At 38.2% G+C, this 22573-nt stretch overlaps 1 protein-coding gene across 2 annotated transcripts in view; it reads left to right on the forward strand.

Annotated features, from left to right (window-relative positions):
• The first annotated feature begins 427 nt into the window (after window positions 1-427).
• Window positions 428-22573, forward strand: part of CLGN (calmegin) — a 31905-nt gene continuing 9759 nt past the window's right edge. Inside the window, exons 1-10 of one of the 2 annotated variants that reach the window (XM_030012954.2) lie at window positions 428-534; window positions 5334-5512; window positions 6466-6536; window positions 10315-10373; window positions 13428-13569; window positions 14396-14477; window positions 17595-17787; window positions 19672-19861; window positions 20489-20602; window positions 21232-21388. In XM_030012954.2, coding sequence (XP_029868814.1) covers window positions 5351-5512; window positions 6466-6536; window positions 10315-10373; window positions 13428-13569; window positions 14396-14477; window positions 17595-17787; window positions 19672-19861; window positions 20489-20602; window positions 21232-21388 — 1170 coding nt within the window. In that variant the 5' untranslated portion in view covers window positions 428-534; window positions 5334-5350. The remainder of the gene's footprint in view (window positions 535-5333; window positions 5513-6465; window positions 6537-10314; window positions 10374-13427; window positions 13570-14395; window positions 14478-17594; window positions 17788-19671; window positions 19862-20488; window positions 20603-21231; window positions 21389-22573) is intronic. The other variant, XM_030013038.2, reaches the window with a different exon arrangement.

Genomic DNA, 22573 nt, shown 5'->3' on the forward strand with positions numbered 1-22573 from the left:
AGCAACTTTTCCTCAGGGAGGAGGGAGGCCAGAGGGTTTGGCGCCAAAGCCGGGGATGAGGCAGATTCGGGGGGGGGGGGGGGGGGCGGGAGAGTCTTCCCCGGCCCGTGCCGGGCCCGGGCGGCGAATGGCGTCGCTTGGGAAGGGGCTGGCGGGCGATTGGCTCGGGCACCACGTGCGGGGCGGCCGGCATCCGCGGGCCGGGCCGCCATTGGCTTACGCCGCACGGAGGGCGCCCTCCATTGGCGCGACTACCTGCCCGCCGGTCCCCGCCCACCAGCGCTCCGCGGCGGCTCGTTGAGGTCGCGGTCCCCGCGCGGATTGGGCAAGGGCCGCGCCTGCTGCGCCTTGATTGGCTTGGGCGGAGCGGCAGCACCTGCTCCTCAGCGACCGCATCCCTGGCAGCGGGGGGGGAGGAGGAGGGGGGGGAGGAGGAGGGGGGGAGGGGAAAGCCGGCGCGCATGCGCAGCCGGTGATGCCCTGGGAAAAGCGGACGGGTTCAGTCAGCGGGGCGCGGAGGTGATCTTACCGCCGGTAATCCGCCCGCCGCGGGGACGGGGGTGTGCTGGGCCTGCCGCTGCCGGGCGGATAACTAGGGCGGGGGGGGAGCGAGCGGGGCGGCGGCGGGAGAGTGCGTCTCGGCCCCTTGCAGCGCCCGTCCTCTCTCCGGCGCCCAGCAGGTGCGAGGGCGGGTCTCCGCCGGCGCTCTGTGTGTGGTGGCGGCGGCGGGGCAGCGGTTCTTCCCCCCCCCCCCCCCCCCCCGGGGGTTCCTCACGCGCTGGCCGTTACTGGCCGTTAGGCTGCCCGCGGCGGGAGGGCTGGGAAGCGCGAGCCCGGGCTGTGGCGTCCTCCGTTCGCCCCCCGCAGCGGCGGGGGACCGGGGTGGGGGGGGAGAAACCGCGGGGGTGGGTTTCGGGGCCCGGCCCCACGCATGAGGACGGCCGGCTGGCAGGAGGAGCGCAGACCCCGCCCGGGGCTACGGGAGGTTGTGCGGCGGGGGTGGGGGGCAGCCGGGGTCCTTCCTGCGGCCGTCGTCCTCCCTTCGTGGTCTTCCAAAAAAATGGTCTCCGCGTGAAATGCGGGGAAGCGGGTCCGTTTTGGGCGCTGCCTGAACACCGAGCGGCCGCTTGACTCGTTTGTTTGTTTGTTTATTTACTAAATTGAGAAATAACCTCTTCTTGGAGGTTTTACTCAAGCTAACTGTAGCAACAAAAGAGCTCGGAAAGGCACCTGCAAGCGTACGGCACTGTGGCTTGAGTGATCGCTAGATTGCACATCTAGTGTTCATTTCAGTACAGTGTTTGTAACACTTAAGCAAAAGATAAGAAAAGTACGGTTTTCACACAAAATAAAGGAAAAATTAAAAGTTGCATAAGAACTCCTGGGTCCTTTTCATGCAGCGGTTTCACGCTGGATGCTGTTATTGGTCAGGTTGATGCCGATGCAGCGACATGAGGGAGGAATAAGGCAGCACATGGTCATGGATGGAAGAAGGGGTGGGGGAAAAAACATCACTTTCCGTTGCCCTGGATGGAATTGGTATTTGGCCCTAGGAAAAGACCATGTGTTGGTACTGGTTGCAGGAGCTGTAGACCTCTGACTAGGAAAGGCTGGTAATGGCAGTCTTCCTCCCTTTCTGCTTGAGAATGCAGAGCTCTGAGAGTTTCATGAAAAGAGCATTACCCTCTTCCAGCTTTTCCTTGAACTTTGTAATAATTGAAAAGATCTGGATCTCTGTTTAGTTCTGCGTGAAATGGAATAACAATGCCATTAATTGAATGGGATGTGTAGAATATGCAAAAGACCATGGTACAGAGGTCGAAGATTGGCATACTTGTACTGTGCAACCATCTGTAGAAATCATATCATTCAGGTGGGAAGGGACCCTGGGATGTCTCTACTCCAACCTGCTGCTCACGGCAGGGGCAGCTTTGAGGCCAGTCCAGGTTGCTCAGAGCTTTATCTGGTCGGTCTTGGAAAACTCCAAGGACTGAGACTAGGCAGCCTGTACCACTCCTTGCCTACCCTCATGGGGGGAAAAAATTCCAATATCCAGTCAGAATATTCTTTCAGTTTATGCCCATTGTCTTTCCTAAATACTAGTATGTGTCTCAGAAACAGTGGCTTGTTACTTTAGGTGCAATATTATGCTGATGTTGCAGCACTGTTGCTGGTCCCAAGAGCATGCTTTACAATAGTACTGCTGGCTCAGATGTCTCTTCGGACATGTAGATGTGCTGTAGTTACCTATGTTCCCATGGTAAAGAGTGACCAAGCTATGCAAAAATTAAGTTTAAAATTACAGGTCTGAAGTTACATATATTGACAGAATTGTCAATATGTTTATCTAGAGAAAGCTGACTATAAGCTGCCCATCCCAAAAGGAACGATTGGGAGTCCCGTTCGGGAGGTGTAATTATTATTGGATACATTTCTGTGACTCAACTTCTATGATTACAGCTTTTCAGAGCGAAGAACGGCTATCCATTTCTCTCATGGGTCATACTATACCTATATCACATTCCTAATTGAAACTACTGTCAAGATGTATGGTTTTGCAATTACCTATTTGCTGTAGCTCCCTGAAAGATGGTTTGGAAGTCACTGGTCTTTGGCGTTTAGGCCAGGATTGCTAATAAACTTGTTTGGTGTTTGTGCAAGTGCCGTAGACTGGGATAACTTGTTTTGTTCTGCTGAGGAACTTTTAACAGTGGGGATCCTTCTGGTTTGTTTTTATGGTCACCTTGAGGAAAGAATAAAGGAAGTTTTTCATAAGTCTTCATGTGTTAATTAGGAAAGTTGAGTAGGTTTTAAACAATTAAGTGTATAGTGTGAAGTTCTATTTTGAGACCAGAAACTCTTTGGCTTAGTTGAAAGATTTATTTTACATTTGAAGACTGTAGTGCTGGCAGAGTTCACGAAAGTAAAAGATGTAATGGTATTGTTTAAAACCATCTTTGCCTGGCAATTGAGTGATAATTGTAGTTGTTCTTGGTAACATATTTCAGTGTTTCTGGGATTATTTTAAAACTGTGTTGAACAGTCAAAGGTCAAAAAAATGTGCCTTCCCTTCCTGAAGGGAAAAGTAAGAGATATAACTGAAGACTGAATGAAACTAGGAATGTCGTAGGCTAGGATCAGGGAGTAGTGATAAGACTTGGCATGAATGAAGTGAAAGCATCGGGAGTTTTGGAAGGGAACTGTGTGGGAAGGTGGGTACTAATCTGATTTCTTGGATGCCCTTGCTAGTCTGTGTATGGAACAAAAGTGGATGGAGCTAATTACAGTCAAATTACAGATATGTAAGTGAAAGGCATTTTGGATTGTACACAAAATACACCTGAAATGTATTGACAAAGAAAGATGTATCTCTTCATCTGCTTTAGGAGGAGACCACCTGCATGACAAAGGTGTTCAAAACTACACCATAAGACTGAATGTTCACATATGGTAAACTGAATGACTTTTAAATCTTCAGGACAAGATTATTTTAAGTTCTAGAATTGGCCAAGGAGGTCTATGAATTAACAATATCTGTAGTTTTTAACTAAAATTAAAAAAAAAAACCTAGTAAAATTTGCAATAACTTTTGAGATGAGTCACTGTGTTAATAACTGAGAAAAGAGGGAACCACAGACTTGCTATCCTCAAGCAAAATACACAACAGAGTGAAAAACCCCTCAAAGAATGGCATGGATTGTGGATAATTGTGGGGAAGAAAAAAGAATGGTAACATAATTAATGTAGTTTTGTGGAAAATAGATGTTTGTCCCAAGAAGGGAGGCTTTTGATGATTTCCTAATATTAACATAGTACTAGTGTGTGAAACACTTCTTTATGATACATCTGGGTTTGGGCTCTAAATATGGTCAGTGCAGTCAATATTAAATTAATAGATCTTAAAAGGAATGAGGAAAAAATAATTAGTTTTCTTTTTGGACATTTGTAGTACAGTCGTACTGCGATGTGGATTTTTTTTTTTTTTAGCCCTGATACTGTTTGATCTCTCTCTGTGTTGCTTGATAGAAGTTGCAGATGTTATAAATTGAACGGTAAATAATTATTGGTGCAATTCTAATGTTTGAATCGCTTACCAAATCTGATAAAGCCAGGAAGGAAGGAAGAGACTCACACTTCCAGTATAAGGTGGTATCTTAAATTGCTGGGATATTTATAACCAATTTAATCTCTAAAGAGTGGTGATATAACTAAGAGAGTGACTGCTTTCTCAAGCGCAGAAAGCACTTCAGTAGTAAAATATTTAGTATGACTAGTAGTGGCTAAAAGTAATGTAAGGTTTGAAAATGTCTTACAATAGCAAACTAAATATCAGTATTTGTCTTTCTTTTTAAACTTACTGTGGAAAGAAATTAGTAAGAACCAAAGGACGAATACCTGTGCAGTGGTATCTAGAATCTGTCTTCCTTCTATTTCCAAATTCAGATAAAAACAAATTCAGAAAGAAGAATTTTTGGCAAGACCATTGAGGAAACTTGCACAGGCATGTGCTTGATAGTACACTGCTCCAAACCACTGGATACTCTAATATAGAACTGGATTTGTATGTGTTACAGATGTGAAGTAAAAAATACTGGGCAACAATCTTTTCTATTTTGCAGCAGACTAGATTTAGAGGCTGGGGTAGTTATCTGCTATTGACATTCATACTTACACAGATTAAAGATTTTCAGGTTTCCCTGAAATTAGAAAGATATTTGCATTTTAGCTTAAACTTTTGTGCTTATTGGATCATTTGGAAGCAGAAGATGTTTTCCAAAACAATCTTATACTTTCTTTTGACTTACAGCTGGAGTTGGTATAAACTCTGCACTCATCTAAACGTAGGCAGTGGAAGAAGAGCCAACTACAAATGAGTAATTCTGGCAGTGGATAGTAATATGTCCTAAATCTATCAATTTTATTTTCCCTAATGAAAGGGATGTTACTTTTTGCTACCCTGTAGAGACTGATTCAATTTGATAACTTGTTCAGATTGTTAAGGAATGAGAAAAATAAAAGCAGTCTTAGTTCTTAAAAACACATATATACTGCAGTCAAATTCTTGCTGGATTTGTGGCCTGACAAGGTAAGGGAACAGGCTACAAGCACTTCTATAGGGACAACAGGAAGGGAAAAAGAATCTGAGTCAGGGCTGTGTGGTAAGAAATTTTTCAAATTAAGATATAGCGCTTTACTAAAATACTATAGTGACAATACTTTGTGATCTTTATTTCTTATTATTTCAATGTGTTTTTTCCTCTTGTGATCTGGGGTAGAATTGAAATAGTATTGTTAATTTCCTTGCAACAATATTTAAGATTTAAAACTTTCAGTTCTTCAGATAACCAGGATGCATTTCCAGTGGGACTGGCTGTGCTTGGGTGCCCTGATAATCAGCTCAGTGACTGCAGAAATTGAAAACGAAGAAACTCTGGATGCAGATGTTGAAGTGGAGGATTTTGACAAGCAGTCTCAAGAAGCTGATGTTGACAGAGATAAATCTTCCTTAGAGGTAAGATTACAGAAGTCATTAGTTAAAGCTTGTTTGATTGTAAGACACGTAGTTATAACTACTAGAGAAATTGGTGGACAAATGCATTTTAAAAAGAGTGAGTTAACACGCAGTTGACAGCTAAGTGGGTGTCAAACCCACCAGTCTGAGTTTCTCAGTTGAGTTTCTCAGTTGCTGTATGTCACATGTAGGACAAGCTTAATAATGTGCCAAAGTGTAAAATCAGATCTCCTGCCTAAAATCAGATCTCCTGCCTGTGGTGGAAAGTCATGAAGAAGGTTTTGCTAGTCTGTGCTTCAGTCTAGATACAGAACCTTTTGTTGTAAGTCCTAACGTGTCATTTCTAGAGCAGAAATCATCTTGGTCTTACTGAGATTTTGACTTCGGACCAGTTTCTTGATTTCATCAGTCACAGCTGCCTTTTGACACTGTCTTTATTTGCAGAAAATCCTTCTGCATTTGTTATGCTGTACTTCATAATAGATGTGGACAATATTAATAAATTATTTTTTCAACTTTTTCTTTTTACTGTGTAGCCCAACTGTAATGTGTCAAGTAGGTAGGAAAACAGAAGAATGGAAAACATGTATAGAAAGAAATAGGGAGGAAGCAGAGAATTGGTGCAAGTTCAGTAAATTTTCTGTGGTTTTGTTACACATAAGATGTGTAACAGTACTTTAGTTATGAGCTTTGAACACAGGAAGCAATTTTTAAAATTCACAGATGTGAAATTGCTCACTGTTAGAGGAATGTGCCCAAACTGTAGAAATGAGAGGGGCGGGGCGGGGGGGGTTGGGGATGACGACAGGGAAAGATGTTTTACGCTGCTAGATGTTTCTAATGAACAAAATCTGGTGGTCTGTCTGGGTGGACTACTTCTGGAGGTATGATAGAGTATTTAAAATGAAAAATTGTAATTTATGTTAGAGCATGTATCTGTACATGTCTTTTAGGTTGTGTACCAGACTCCAAAGCCAACTGGGGAAGTTTATTTTACAGAAACCTTTGATGGAGTATTGGCTGGGTAAGTTTATGCCTTAAAATTACAAACTTTTACTTTCAGCAGTTTAACTTTATAGTCACAGGACTTATTTTGTATTCATTTTTCTGCTAGTATCTTTATAAAAATTAATTTTTGCAGGGGTTAGAATTGGGAAGGCTGGTAATGCTTGCTCCAAATACATCATAATGTTAAGCCGGACAGTTAACGTTTCAGGTATGTTGCTATTTTTTGTGTTTTAAGGAAGCTTTTAATAAACTCTGGGTTTGTGGACATTAAGAAAAATAATATAATTTAAAGATTTAGCCAGTTGAGTTTAACTAGCTGCAAGGTGAAGTGCATAGCCATTACACTGCAGTAGCAAACTCTTTCTTCCTCTTCATGTGCACTCAGGCATGTGTAAGAAGGCAGCACCTTCAGCATTATAGATAAAACCTCTATTGGGGAAGACTTTTTTTAGCAGATTTTTAAAATTAATTTATCGTATTGCTTCCCATATTTAATAAGAATTAGGTATTTAAGAGGCTACTGAAGTGTTCCTAGGTAGCTTGACCTTACTGCACTGAAATTTTAGAAAAACCTTCAGGTTTATCTCAACAATTCTTAAGCCAGAAATTTTTGTCTTGTCTGTATCTTACAAGTTTTCTTCCAAGAGTATGGCAATGTAAGGTGTAACTGCTACTGGGTGACTTGTGTTGCTCAGTGAAAAGCTGTGTATTGTGAGCTATAGTCAGTTGCCAGCAATGCACTGTCAAGAAGGTGAATACAATATATTGCTATTTCTGGAATAGACTTACTCCTTTTAGTTGGAAAACAACTTGGCTTTCAGTCCTCTTTCTAACTCAGATGCAAACGGTGTAGAATATCAAGGAAAAACAAATGAGTACCATGTAAATGTGGTCTGTATGATCACTGACTTTTCTTTGTTGAATCAAGCCAGGTTAGCATACTTGTTACTGGCTCAAGTTAAATAAGTGTGCACCTGTTACCTGATCAGAAAGTAACTCCCGAAACACACAAAGCGTGTTTAGAGAGGAGACCTTGCTTTATTCTGTGTAGGGTGCAAGGTGGAAGATTTCCACAAATTGAGCACACCTACTGAGGTTTTTCAGTCCATACTTACACGCTACAGTTAAAGCACCACACCTATCTAATACATATGTTCTGCCCAACTATTGCACATTCATTATGTTGAGCAAGCATGAGGTGTTGTTCTCTTGAGCAATCATCCTAGAGTGTTCTGCGCCTGCGCGGGGGTCTGTGGTCTTCGGTGGTCATTTGGGGAAGAATAGCCCTACTCCTTTTGTCCTTTTATGGTCATGCGTGATCTGAGGACACCAGGGTCTTTGTTTCTCTTTGCCAACCCCTCCTTTCTCAATGCCGAAGGAGGATGTATGTCCTTAATTAGCAAGTCTGTGACTCTGAAATATCGGTTATCTGGTGCCTTGACTATTATACAAACACTCCTTAAGCATCGTCTATTGTAAGCAGAATGTTTAACTGGATAAGCTTTACCTTGAGTACACATAATCTAAACAGTCCTTGAATAGCAAACATACCACACTTCTCATGTTTTAGTTTTTTTCTTTAAGCTATCACCGCCTTCTTATTTGTTAATCAATCTTTTGAAGGCTTGAGGAAACACATCCAGGTAGAATCTGTGAATGCAGTAGAAATCTCTTTAGTAAGAGCTGGTGTGATGAGTTGTTAGAGTACTTTCTTGCTATAAGAAGAGCTTTTGAAATGTGAAAGTCTCTGGTTTTTCATGACAAATCAGGTCTTGTTACTGGTATTTTTTTTTTCCTGTACACTTTGATGCTGTTGAACAGAAGAGCTATCTCTTGATTTGTGAAGAATCATGAAAAAAGGTGTTTTCATATGTTACTAAAAGTTGATGGAACAAAAACTAACTCCTGTGAAGAGCCAGACAGAGAGGTGAAAGGAGATGCCATATGATACATTCATTATGGTAGAACTTAACACTGCCTATTTTTTACTTCTTGTGAGAAGACTGAGATCCAACTACTGTAGGAGTGAGGTTATACCATCATAAGACATGTGCGTCTGTTGAGGATGCACGATTTAAACTGTAAACAAAATAACATGGTAGCAGGCACCAGCAACTTTTGTAAGATTGAATCTTACTCCCTTTTTCCAATTGTTTCTAAACTGTTCTCTTCTGTAGAGTTACAGGGAACTTCAGGCCACTGAACATTAGTCTGTCATTACTCATGTTATGTTCTTTCATATTTTCTTATTTTTGTTACATGTTTAGACCAATGTTACATGTAGAAGGAAAATAAGTTAACAAGCTCCTGTCTTCAGTGTATTGCCTGTCTTAATCATATTTCACTTGTAAATGTTAAGAAGTGCAATACAAAAGCAGTACTAATGATGACAGGAAAAATGATTAAATAAAAGGTGATAATGGTTGTTAAAAAAACCCAAAGCCAAACAACTGAAAACCTTGATTAACAAATGCAAAAACTTAACTGGGATACTTGAATGATACCATTCATCCCAATTTCTAGCTCCGGGAGATCTGTTCAAGGATCAGTTTATCTTCCTACTAAATCTAATATTCAAAGCTTTAGCTACAGTGCTTGGGTTTTTTTGGTCTAGCTGTACATAATTTACATAAGAATAACAAGTATGGAACTAAGATGTATGAGAAAGCAAGCAGCATCTTGCCTTTCTTCCCTAAAATTGGGGAAAAGCATACATATAAATTGACTAGGTAAATCACCAGAATAGAGTAGCTTTTTTGAGAATGGGCCTTGAAAATCTTCTGCATGACTTGTAGAGGTGTTTTATTTCCTCATTGGTTTTTCTCCTGGTAGAGCAAGGATCTAGTTTGCCACTTATACTGTGAAGCTTTTCCAGCATCTCTGTTAACAGTGAACAAATCTGGCTGAAATTCAAGTAGAAAAGATAAAGTATTCATTCCTGAAATACTCTGTGCAGAGGATCATTCAGAATGAATGAAAATAGTTCTTTACAGAATTAATCATGAGAATGTAGTATTGTAATTGATACAATGAAGAGTTCAGCGACACTGTTGGCTTAAGATATTCTGTGCATGGCTCAGGATAGAACCACTGTATGACCAGATGAGGGTGGACTGCCCTTTTTTCTTCCCTTTTCCCCCCCCCATACTCCAAATGAACACTTTGTGTATAGGGTATGTGCATATCTTTTTGGTAACCTCAGTTTGATAAGCTGAGTTTGCCTTGTTCATAGTGTCAAGGAGACCAGGAGCTTGTTTGCCCTGTTGGGATCCCCTATGTGCAATACATTTGGAATCTGTTCATATGCATAATTGCATTTGTTGTTTGGACACTTGCACTTCTTCCCTTCATCCTCTGCTATGCATGTATACCGTTACTGTCAGATAGTGTTAAGGTTTCTTTGGGTGATTTTTTTCCTTTCCTTACCATATCAAAGGTTTTACACTTGAACCTTGCTCTTTTCCATTTATCTTTGATGTTAGATGCGTAATAATATTCTAACATTCTGCCAAACTCAGTTTGTATACAAAACAAGTTTATTCAGAATATTTGAATTACTTTAGAGTTATAATTGTATATTCATCTACATTCTGAGGAAGTATTTTGAAATGCTTTATTAGACTAACCTATTTAATTTTTCTTTTCATGTTCTTTGAACTACACAAAGTTCCATGATGGTGTTGAAATTATTATCACAGGTTCACAGCCTAGAAGTGAAAGCTGTTTTTTCTGTGCTTGTTAAGTAATACAGCTTTGCATAGATAGTTCAATGACTAGTACACTTTTTGGTTTAGGTGGGTGTTGTCTAAAACCAAGAAAGAAGACACGGATGATAACATTGCTAAATATGATGGTAAGCAGTTTTAATGTTTACTTCCACTATACAGTTTCTGATGTTCTGTTGCTCTTTGAGAAATAAGTACCCTTTACACTGAACTTACCTTTGAAAACCTAGATGACATGGGTCAAAAATGTTAGTTTGTATAATGACTGTAATCCTGAAACCCAGATGTGAAATGTTGCTAGTTGGGTTACTTAGCATTAAGATAAATTTTTTTTGTCTTCCCAACAATCTATTGCAATGAATGATACTAGAATACCCCCTGGCATCTGAATATTCAGTATTGATTGTTTATGAATAGTGCTTCTTGAGAACTACCCTCTCTGAAATCATGTCAGACACCACTTCGATTTCAGTTGTTAAACTTGTTTCTAAAAGTGGCACGTTCCATGTTGCTGCATCTGTCCTACTGATTCATGGGTTGGTCTCCCAGTCTAGTCTCTGAAACAAAAAAGTTAAACTGAATGATGTTTTTCTTTAAAATACTTTTTCAGATTGTCTGTGCTTGAATGTAGGGTTCTCCAGTGGTTCTTGTACAGTTTATTCTTACAGTAGTCTAAAAAAAATTTGGGAAATAATAGTGAAAAAGTTGTTTTGATGGTTTTTATCATTGGGGTTTGCACTTGACTTATAAATTCCTAGGCTAGAATTGCCTGCTTGAATGTAATTTTAAACTGTTTGACAGATCTGTGGCAATAATTTTGCAACCTGAATTTATTTCATTCAAGAGAAAGTGGGGAGAACAGAAAAAGTTTCTGCTGCAAAAGAAAAGTACTTGCTACTGCTCTTATGTCAAATGAAATCAGTTAACGTTAATGGAAAGTGGTAAGCAAACGTAACTTGTAGGGCTTCGGTGTGCAAAACAGTACAGAACAGATGTTTTTAGGTTTAGCAGTTACCAGAAATAACTGGTAAAAATAAAGACATCGCAGATGAGATATCCATACAGATGAGATGCTTCTAAGAACTGACTCTGATTACTTGGCCTCGTATTAGATAGAAATTGTCTCATGTCAAAACAGTTATATTTGCTTAAAGTCACCCAGACAATTCAACATTAACAAAGCCCGGTGAAAAGACCTTTTTTAACTATTTTCCAATTTAATTTTTTGGGGGGGGTCTTGTTTTGCCTGGCATTATTGCTTGGTCTTGGTTTCCAGGAATGAACACTACTGAAGAGAAGGGAATTTTCCTCCCTCCTGTTTAGCAGACTAGAAGAAACTAGGGATTTGTTGTTGACGTGCGTATCTGCCCTTCCTTAATGACCTTTCACAAATCACACTTCAGTTGAATAAAAGTAAATAGCTGTTTTGTTCGGATTTCATGGTTTACGAATCTTCTCTAAAACACATGCTGAAGAACTCACTACATTTTCTTCTTTTTGTTCATGTTGACACAGACTTTTTTCAAGATAACAGTGAATTGTAAAAGTAGTCTTTCTTTTGTGCTATGTTCATTTCTGGAAAAAAAAAATCAGTGATTCTTGTGCTGCTGATCTCTGAGAAAATATAACTGCCCTTTTAGAAATCTTGTTCTTTAGATATTGCCCACGTGTGTAATCAACTGTATTTTTCCCAAATGTGGAGAATTTATATTTGTATAATCTTTTCTTTTTAAAGCTGTAGGCTTGTTTGTTTGTCTTTAAGGTCAAATCTGATAATTCTTGGAAAGACTTTGTGGGGGGGAACCTTCATCTCTCATGTGATTAGATTTGACCTGGAAGATTCTAATTCTATATAAGCAGGAGGGGAAGAACCATGCAAGTATCTGGCTTATACAGTGCCTTGTGACTGATGTTTTTTATGTGACGATGGTAGGAATAAATCTAAAATCTGGAGAACTATTTTATGTTCCTCTAGGCATCATGGGATACCACAGTCTAAAGATACAGATCTACAATACTAAAGTTTTCTTGTAGATTTCTGTAAATTTGAGAAAAGCGAGGAATAATGTACACTTTACATGTATCATCTTTAAAATACTGAAAGCTAACATTATCTTAATTGACTAGAACTAATACCTTTTTGGTGAAATGGGAGAGTGGGCTTATGTGTAGAGCTATGCATACCCAAAGTGTAGGCATCTCTTTAATTATCTGCCAATTTCTTAAGGCTGAAATAGATTTTTACCAAAAAAACTCATTAAATATGAACCAGAGCTTTGAAACAGTCTCTATACTAGCAATGCAAGCATTAGGCTTGAATAAAATTACGTATCTAAAATGTATTGATTTTTTCATACAATATTGCAATTAAACAGAAATCCAGTGGATATTCACACATGCTCTAAGTTTGTGCAAAAAAATTAATTAAATTTTGTGATGTAAAAATATTTTATGTTTAAATGTGTACGTTTTTCTATTCAATTTCACTGGTTTATGGTAGATTATGGTAAGGATGTGGTTATTTCCTACTTTGGACTCCATGACTGGCTTTTTTTTTTAGTTGGAAAATTCTGTTTTACACACAAAACTGAGATTTTGATAATTTCCTTTCTTTTGGCTATAACAGTTACGAAACTAGGATTTTTACTGCTGTAGAAACAGCTACTTGGGGAAAGAAAACAGAAAAAGCTTGTCACTTCTTGTTACAACTGCTTGCGCTCTTTTTCCCTAAGCTTTCTTTCTTCCTTGCTGTCTGAGCCAGAACATTGGGTTAGATGGATCTTTGGCATGACACGGTTCTTATTTTATCATCTTAACTGTGGAGCTAGAATTCTAGCGGTTTGTAATTCTTGAAAAGTGCTGGTTAAAACACTCGTGTCACTGATTTGATAGAAAGATGTGAGAGCAAATTTGAGTGTCGTGACTGATTTTTTTGTATTTGAGTGCTGTAGAGCAGTTTGGGGAAGTGTAAGCTAGACTTAAGTAATGTTTTGTATCCACAAGTAGAATTACCAGTAATGAATTGGATGATTATTGTTTAACTTCTTTGACGTTAGGTGTCGAGATTTCTTCCCTACTTTGGCAACTAGTCTTTATCTAAAGTTAACTCTGCTTTCAACAATGCTATGATTTCTTTACTTCAGTCTACACTTTTTTTCAAAGACTGTGTGTGTGTGTTTTAGGAAGATGGGAAGTAGAAGAGCTGAAAGAAAACACAGTGCCTGGAGACAGAGGATTAGTGTTAAAATCGGTGGCAAAGCATCATGCGATATCAGCTATGCTAACAAAAGCATTTATTTTTGATAATAAACCTTTGATTGTTCAGTAAGTAATCCCTCAGATTTTTTACTTAATATTTATTATTGTTAAAATCTTTAAGTCAAAGTAATGTGAATCCCTGTAGAAAAATACTGACTTCCGTGTAGCATTGCCTTATCGTATCCAGAGCTATCAGAACCGTAAGTGTGAATGATTTAATAATCAATAAGATTGTAGCACAAGTGTTAAGAAGTGATATTTAAACTCTTTTGAAATATTTTTGGACAGAAATCTAATATTTTACAAGATTGCTGAAAAAGCTAATTAATTTTCAGTCTTGTTCTATAAAGGTCTAACTCATATGTAGTTTCAGTACAGTGTTTTTCCACTTACAGAATACTTCTGTGTAGCTCCATAAAAGCAACTTGAATCTCGAACATGTTATAGCAATATTAATGATGATGAGCACCACAGCAATATGACTACTTTTTTCTGATACTTAGATTTGCTTTGTTGTACTTTACAGACATAGCCAGATGACTCCTCTGGCTAGATTCAGTGCCTCATATTGGCAGTTTCAAAGATGGCACAAATTTTCTAGAACACCTGCCCATTTCTACTTCACTTTGATGTTTGCATGTTGGTTGATACCACCTTGAAGCTTTCCTTACTGGTGATACCAACGGTAGCAATTGCTACCGTGGTGGTTTTTGACTGACATAGCTGCTGTATTAGCTTGTGTGGCAATTAAAACCTTTTGGTCATGTAGAAATGTTTTGACAGTAGTGTCTAATGCACAGTCTTAATGTATTCGTAATTAGAACTGCAAAGTTAATTTTTATTCGTCTGATACTGGAATTTTTTTTTTTTTTTAAACTTGCTCTTTGCGCAGATATGAAGTGAATTTTCAAGAAGGCATTGACTGTGGTGGTGCATATATTAAACTTCTCTCCAGTAGTGATGACTTGAATCTGGTATGTAGTGTTACTTAACATTTGCTATTAGTTGTTCATTTGAGGAATGCATAATTGTTCTTCTGAAATGTCAATAAGTTAATTCCTAATGCATCCTAAATTCTTAAAAGCTTCCCAAATGTTTAAGCAGAAGACTGGGCAAGATGATAATATACATATCATTTATTATATATACACAAAACCTTTGGAGTTGTGCATTTTTTTACTGGTGGAATATTTGATAACGTTATTCTTGTTATAGTTTCCATTTATTTTAATGAAACTTATAGGTAGTGTAAAACTTAAGCTATTAAGATCTCTATTCAACAAGAAATCTCAAAATGTGAATTTCAGAAGGCTAGAATGAAGACTTTGCTGTGAGTAGCATACTCCTCTTAGTTCTGCACTTATGTCCAGGACAAAGGACTTTTGTGTCTGTTTAGTCTGACTTTCTGCAATAATAGAAGCCATAGAATCTCAGCTTGCAACTTGTGAAACAATTTTTTTACTGCATGGCACACAACATGGCATCTTAGAGCCATGACTTGGATTTAGAAACTGAAAGTGATGGAGAATCTCTGTTCCCAGGAAAAGGTCTGAATGACCAGGTGTGAAAAATTAGTAAGTGCCTCAGTATGTTGGACCATTTTGTAGATTGTTTCTCAATATATTGATGTGGACTTGCCTGCCATTTCCAAACTTGTCTGAAAAACTCTTTATTACTATGCCAACACAGTCAGGTATTTCTTGCTTAAAATGCTGCCTGTTCTAGCCAAGTCTCAGTTCTGGCACATGCGAACTGGTTGTTTCCACTTTTAATATTTCTGCCACTACACTGCGATGTAGGTATAAGCTGTCTAGCCTGTGATGGAGGATATTTTAGCAACTTTTTTTCTTTTTTCTTTCTTTTTTTCTTTTTTTTTTTTTTTTCTTCAGAACTAGCAGTGAATTGTGGCCTGGGAGCTTGTGCAATGCAAATGTTGTGTTGACAGAGTAGGGATGGCTGATACATACAATGGTTGCTGCAGCTGCTTTGATGGGACCTGGTGCTTTTGGTACATAGCAGCAGTTAAAGGATAGGATTACGCATTTGGACAGACTTGAAATGACCAGTGTGGGTTCAACATGTTACATCATGAGCTAGGAGAAACTTGTGTTGACTCAGCAGTACAAACATGAAGTGATAACAGTACTTCCAATCCTGAAGCAGGTTGCTGTGGCCACTTAAAAGCTGACTACCCTAAGTGCTGCAGGTTTGTGGCTAATTGGTGGTGTTGAGCCAATATTCAGTAGTATAGTGACAGAAGTTTGCGAGGCAATCAGAGTTACAACCTGTATAGATAGGCTATGGAAGTTGTTGGGTTTGAGATGCATCAGGCTATGCAATTTGCTCACTAAGATTTGGTAAGCTAGAAAGGCAAGTTGACGGGAAAAACAATAGGGAAAATAGTCTGGAAAAAACTTCTAACAGGAGTGTGGGCAGAATTCATTTCCTCTCTGGGTAACTTCTCATCTGTGTTTTTATCCCTGAGATGTCTGTGCCTACTGCTGCTGCCTTGACCCATGAGGCTGTAACCTTGACTTTCAAGTACTGGGGAGAACAGCAGTGAAGTGTGATGCCCTGTGCATGTGCAAAATGAAGAGGAGATTGCTCAGGACAGGCTCAAGACATTGCTTGACCTGACCTGCAAACCAGCGGTCAGGAAGAGCCACTTGACAGTGGGACTCTTCATGAGATATAAGGGGTAATATGTACCTCTGCAGGAGTCTAGGAGATGGCAACACGCATAAGAAGTTGCTTACATTTGCAAGATGTATTAGTAAAAGCTTTAGTGCAACTGTCTAGTGCTCTTCCTTTTTCCTAAAATTTATATGCCAGTGTGTGTTTTATGCTCAAGTAACTTGAGTACTAATAGGTAAGTATTAAAAATGCTGACTGCAGGAAAGCAAGTAGAGGCATGACATATTTCATAATGGAAAGATGTGTAAATGATAGTAAAACTGAGAAGTTTTACATTTTAAAAGAAGGTGTGAGACCAAGATATTCAGCTCAATTACATATGAAACTGTAATTCTCCAATATCTGTCATCTTACTAGAAGGTAAACCAGAAGAGAGCAAATGCAAAATTTGCCTGTTTGTGTCTTGGCTCACAATTAATCCTGTACTGTGTTTGGAGTTTCACTGGATGTGTGATGAGGTAACTTAAGAGTCAATGTTCTCTCTTTCTTTTTTGGGTTTTTTAACTTTAAAATTGGACATGTCTCAATGCTGTATATATGCTTATTGATATTAGAATAGTCAGTTAATTATTGTTAATTCTTAGCAGTGACATTTTCCTAAGACTATTGAATGTTGTAAAAGGGATCAAACTTAAAATACATGCACTTCTGTAGTGCATAAAGTGAAAATGTTTTACTTTGCATTCAAAAAAATTTAAAAAATACAGACTCATTTCAAACAATACATTTATGTCAGAATATATCTTTCAAGAAGAATACTTCCAGGAATCAAGTGGTCTTCTTCCTTCAAGCAATTGCTTAAGAATATAAGGCAGCATGTTACTGTGTATTCCAAATACAAAAAAATCATATAAATAGTTGAAAAATACTGACATATCTAAACAGCTTACTGCAGCATACTGTGAAGGAGAATAACTATGTCTGATATTTTCAGGGTGGTTTGTTATTGTTTAATGTGGAGCAAGATGACTGATAAAATACTGGATAATAATATCTTGGTTTTTATCTTTATTGAAAAATAAAATTGATATGAAGAACAGTAACTAGTTCCCTTCCATCTTAGTGTAATATTTGTAGAAGGTTGTTGATATTTGGGTGTTTTGATTTGTTATAGGCATTTCCACTTAACATAAGGGTAGGGTCTAAATAAATATATTCATCTTCCCTTGGAAGAGGCTTAAGTGATCTGTATGGTTAGGCCATTCCCTGAGAATAGAGAGCACGCAGCAACTCAAGAGGAGTGTTCAATTCCTTTCATGATTTACCCTACTAGTTTTCAGTTACCTTTCAGAAAAAGGTAACTATGGTGTATGCCACAGCATCAAGGAAAAGAAGTATCCAAAATGACTTCATAAACTGTACAGTATAACACATGCTCAGCTTTCTTGCTTCTACAGGAATACTTTTTTGACAAAACACCTTATACTATTATGTTTGGACCAGATAAATGTGGAGAAGATTACAAACTACACTTTATCTTCAGACATAAGAATCCTAAAACTGGAGAATATGATGAAAAACATGCAAAACGTCCTGACGTAGACCTAAAAAAATTCTATTTGGACAAGAAGACGCATCTATATACTCTTGGTATTGTTTCATTCTTACGAGTTTAAATTGGAAAGGAGAGATTAAAAAAGTGTTTCTGTCCACTGAAGCTTTGTATTTGAGTCTGATTTTTTGTTTGTAATAGTCTGTTAATTCTGAGGGGTGGTTGCTTAATGATTTGGGCTTAAATGATTTAATGACTGGGCTTAGCTGCAAGACATAAAAGTGGCTTTGAAATGCTGCTGTTTAATATGGAATTGCAGGAAAAAACGTATCAGCCCCGGCCAGCCTTTAGCATGAAGAATTGATGAATACTTTCTGTACTCATGATAAAAGTATTTTTATTAGGATATTAAAAGACACACAACTGTCCAATATTCTAGGAAGGCGTCAGAGTTCACAGGAATTCAGTTAAACCTTCAGCCTGCTGCACACAGCTCTCCTCCACATGTTAAGAGTTCTCACTGACACCTGCATCTGCAGCAGCATGCGTGAACAGATATGTTACCACATTCTCTGAAGATGAATGAATGTGGGCTGGTTTTAATTCATGTGACATCTCTTTCTGTACCAATGAACAGTATAGCAGAGATGAAAGCTGAACTTCTTACTGCTTCCCCCCGCCCTTTTTCTAATTTCTGAGGAAGAATAAACAATCGGAGAAGAATGGGCTGATCTGTGGCATACTGTAAATCCAGCAAAATTGACTGTACTTTTGAACTTCCATTGAATAATAATGGAAGGCATGTTCAACTGCTATGCCATGGCAAAACTTACTGTTTTTTAAAATAGATTACTGTAGTGAGCCATAGCAAACGTTCACTTTTAGATAATAGGAGTAAGTGAAACAAAACACTGTTCTTGTGGTAAGGGAATGCATGTGTTCCTGTATTTGGGCTGTTCATTAGAAATTATGATTAAAAATACTTAAACTCAGATTGCATTTATTCTGTTAAAATTGTTCAAATAGACTCCATAGAGCTGTGTGATTCTAATGCATTATGTGACTGATAACAGAAGTTTAAAAATAAATTCTTTGTATTGTATCTAAAATGATATGGGGGGTTAATTTTTTGCATTTATGGATATTTTAATACTGTTGAAAACTCTTAGGCTGCAAGAGCTTCATTAGATATTATCAAACTGTTATAAGACTGTTACTCTGGTTTTCATCACCCATCTTTATAAAACTGTCATAAAAGTGGAATAGTATTTACTTTGAATTAATAGTCTTTGTTGTGTTGAATGGACATTCGAATATACTTGTTAAGCACTTATAAATGTGCTTGCTGGTTATAGAAATGGATCTGGATACAATGTCTGTTACTGAGTCTGACACTGCTCAGTTCTGTGACCCTGGCTTCTCAGTTACACACACTAGCTAAAATACTTAAACGTTTGAAGGGAATTTTCTGTATTTGCAGTCTGGCATTTGAGAGAAATGGCTGTCGGATTTGAATCTGAGAGAAAATATTGCTTTGATGATCCTTCAGCTGTGTTACTGATGCAGTTCTTGTGTTTCCATGCTTTCAAGAGTGAAATTGTAATTTAGTAGCAGAGATGCCTTTTGGGGCAGAGGTTTGTCTTTCATTGTCTGTGTTTTTAAATGAAAAAAGCGAAATTTTGGCCAAGTGGTGGGTTTTTGAAAAATCTCTTGGAATGTGCTTGGATGTGTTTCAGCAATTGAATTTGCTAGAGGTTTCATTTTTCGGGGCCTGATGCTGGTCATACATCCCCACAGTCACAACTTTAATGTTTTGTGTCCATATCCAGTAGCTGGGTGGGGAGTCTGTCTCCTGCTCTGCTAGTGAGGATCCTGTTTGCCATTATTTGTCTAAGTCTGTGCTTATTATATAGGTTTTGGTTAAAGATATTTGTAAAATGAATGCTTCCCTTATTTCTTTAATACAAATTTTTTCAATTTAGTGCTAAAACCAGACGATACATTTGAAATGTTAATTGACCAATCGGTCGTCAGTAAAGGAAGTCTTCTTGAGGATATGGTTCCTCCAGTAAACCCTCCCAAAGAAATACAGGATCCTAGTGATAAGAAGCCTGATGATTGGGATGAGAGACCAAAAATACCTGATCCAAATGCTGTCAAACCAGATGACTGGTAAGGAGAACCTTTTTGTCTCTATGATACCTTTTACATGCAGGTTATTAATTAGAAAGATTTGACTGGTTTTATTTTGGTTTTTTGCTAATGACAATTAGGATATGTTTCACTACTAAAAGCACTAAAGTTTGAAAACACAATTGAGGTGAGTACAAGGATCTGGTCATCTTCTAAGGAAAGAAATAATTGTGCTTATTGCTGATTTGTACCCTCCATGATTGCAATTAATAACTAAGATTACTATAGCTGAAAGATTAGGAAGAGGGTTGGGGTTTTTTCACCATACAGTCTTAATTTAAATTGAGTGATTTCTGTTTTCTTCTGTGTGAAGTACTGTTCATACAGCAACTCAGGAATAGGAGGGAAAAACTTTAATGGGAAGACCTGACTGACACCTGCCAGTTAATGACAGCAATTTTTCGGCTTAGTAGTACTTTGAAACAATGTAAATATAATTCAAATATTTATAAACAGATAATTGGATGTCTTAATTGTCTTGATCAGTGTGTCTAATTCTGTTGTGCCTTTGAAAATCATCCCTTTCATGCCAGTTACAGTCTTCTGAACATAACATTGGTTTGATGTCAGGCTGCTGTATTTTCTAACATAAGTCTGTAATTGAAGGGATGAGGATGAGCCTTCCAAAATAGAAGATTCTGATGCTGTTAAGCCTGAGGGATGGCTTGATGATGAACCACAGTATATTCCAGACCCTAATGCAAAAAAACCAAAGGACTGGTAAGAACTTGATCAGTAAGTGCAGATTGTTAACGTATCTTGTAGATAAGCCTGCCTGTTCTCTGTGGCAACTTGAGTTGTGGATCAGAAGTCAATCCAAATCTCGTTGCCATGAGGTAGTTGGAATGTGTAAGGTATGGCCAAATACTTGTTGGTTTGGGTGGCTGCTTTCAGAAAAACTCAAGCATGTCCATTGCCTTTTGTTTTCTGAAGATATATAGACAAAAACAGAATATGAAGGACCCCTTGGAAAGAATTTGCTATGATGTTAAACCATGAAACAATTTAAGTTGGTAACTTGAAATCATCATATAATAGTCTCAGAGGGATCTCTAAGCATCTTATGGAGAAGTGTTTCAAGCTGTCTGCAGATGCAGGATATAATTGCATTCAGTCATGCTGTGGTAGTTATGAACATGTGACATTAAAAAAAAAAAAAAAAGGGTGTAGCACTCCTTAAAGAAAAAAAAATGTGTTTATACTGTTAGGTAAAGTTCTGTGAGCTGGTCAAAATTCTAAGGTCGTTATAGCAAAATGTGTATGGACCCTGAGTTCAGACTGACTGCTAGTGTTGAGACCAGTTCGATCTCAAATCAGTTGTTTGTAATTTATTTTTTTTTTTCCTGAAGGGATGAAGAAATGGATGGGGAGTGGGAAGCCCCTCAGATCCCTAATCCAAAGTGTGAGACTGCACCTGGTTGTGGACACTGGGTGCGTCCCATGAAGAATAATCCAAACTATAAAGGAAAGTGGAAAGCACCTATGATAGATAATCCTAACTATCAGGTAATAGCAATATTGTAGGTCATTGTTAAAAGGTACAGACTTCAACAGAGCAGGCAAGTCAAAGTAGTATATTTATCCAGGCTTTTTTACAGTATATTCATGTTTTAGAATGAGTCTGAATACCCTCACTAAACATTTTGAGCTTTTTTGTATTTAATTTGCTTCTTTTTTTCTTTAAGTATACTGGAAAATAGAAATGCTTCCTGTATTGAAACAATTTCTCTGTTAAAAGTTGCTTTTGCAATGTTTTGCACTGGTACCACTTATTTAATATGCTTTGTAGAATTGTATTCTGAATTACATTGTCATTTAATGAAATATTTCTCTTTTTTATTGGGGTTTTAAGTGTGGGTCTTCTAAATGAACAAATTTTTTTAATGAAAAAAAATGAAACCTTTCAGTAAGCAGATCGATTTACTAGTCTAATTTTAGTGGAAGCATAAATTTTCAATACTTAAATTCCCCTCCTCCCCTCTAGATATAAGAGGTAATCAGTTGGATATTAGAGTTACTTTGTATTAATTATAGCTGGGAAGTACTTGAATCTGGTTTCTTTGAGCTTAAGATCCTAAGCACATTTGTAAACAAAATTTGGCTCTAATTTGCACAGATATCATCAGGCTGAATTTTCCTTCCCTAAAACTTTCCCTAACATTTCTGGTTACAGTAGCTATCAGTTGATATATATATCCTGGAAGGGACTGTGTGGATCACAGGATGTAGTTCCCCTGCAGTCTTAGGCCACCAGAGAACAGATGCTTACCTCAGAAGATTCCATCACTGGCCACAAAATACTGACCAGTGCCCTTAGAAAAATGTATATGCTATATTGATGAACAAAAGCCAAAATAATATATATTACTCAAGGAGAGACTAGAGGAAGAAGTGATACCTATGTCTTACTTTCCTGCAGTATTAGGAAATTTGTTTCCTAGACTTGCTCTAGGAAGTATACAAAGATTGTGCTTGGAGTCACCAGTACCAGGAAGAATGGAGATACTTTGTACAGTTATTACTGTGACCCTATATGGACAAAAAAAAAAAGTTTTAAGAGGTCCGCCCTAAGCCAGAAAATTGAGACCCATCTGCCAAAATCCTGTAGGCTATTTCCAATTCTGTTTTTATGTGGGTTAAGCTCTACTGCTTATCTTTTTAAATAGTTGGGAAGTTCTAATTATTTTAAAA

The sequence above is a fragment of the Aquila chrysaetos genome, chromosome 1, assembly GCF_900496995.4.
Source record: "Aquila chrysaetos chrysaetos chromosome 1, bAquChr1.4, whole genome shotgun sequence".
Lineage (NCBI taxonomy): Eukaryota > Metazoa > Chordata > Aves > Accipitriformes > Accipitridae > Aquila > Aquila chrysaetos.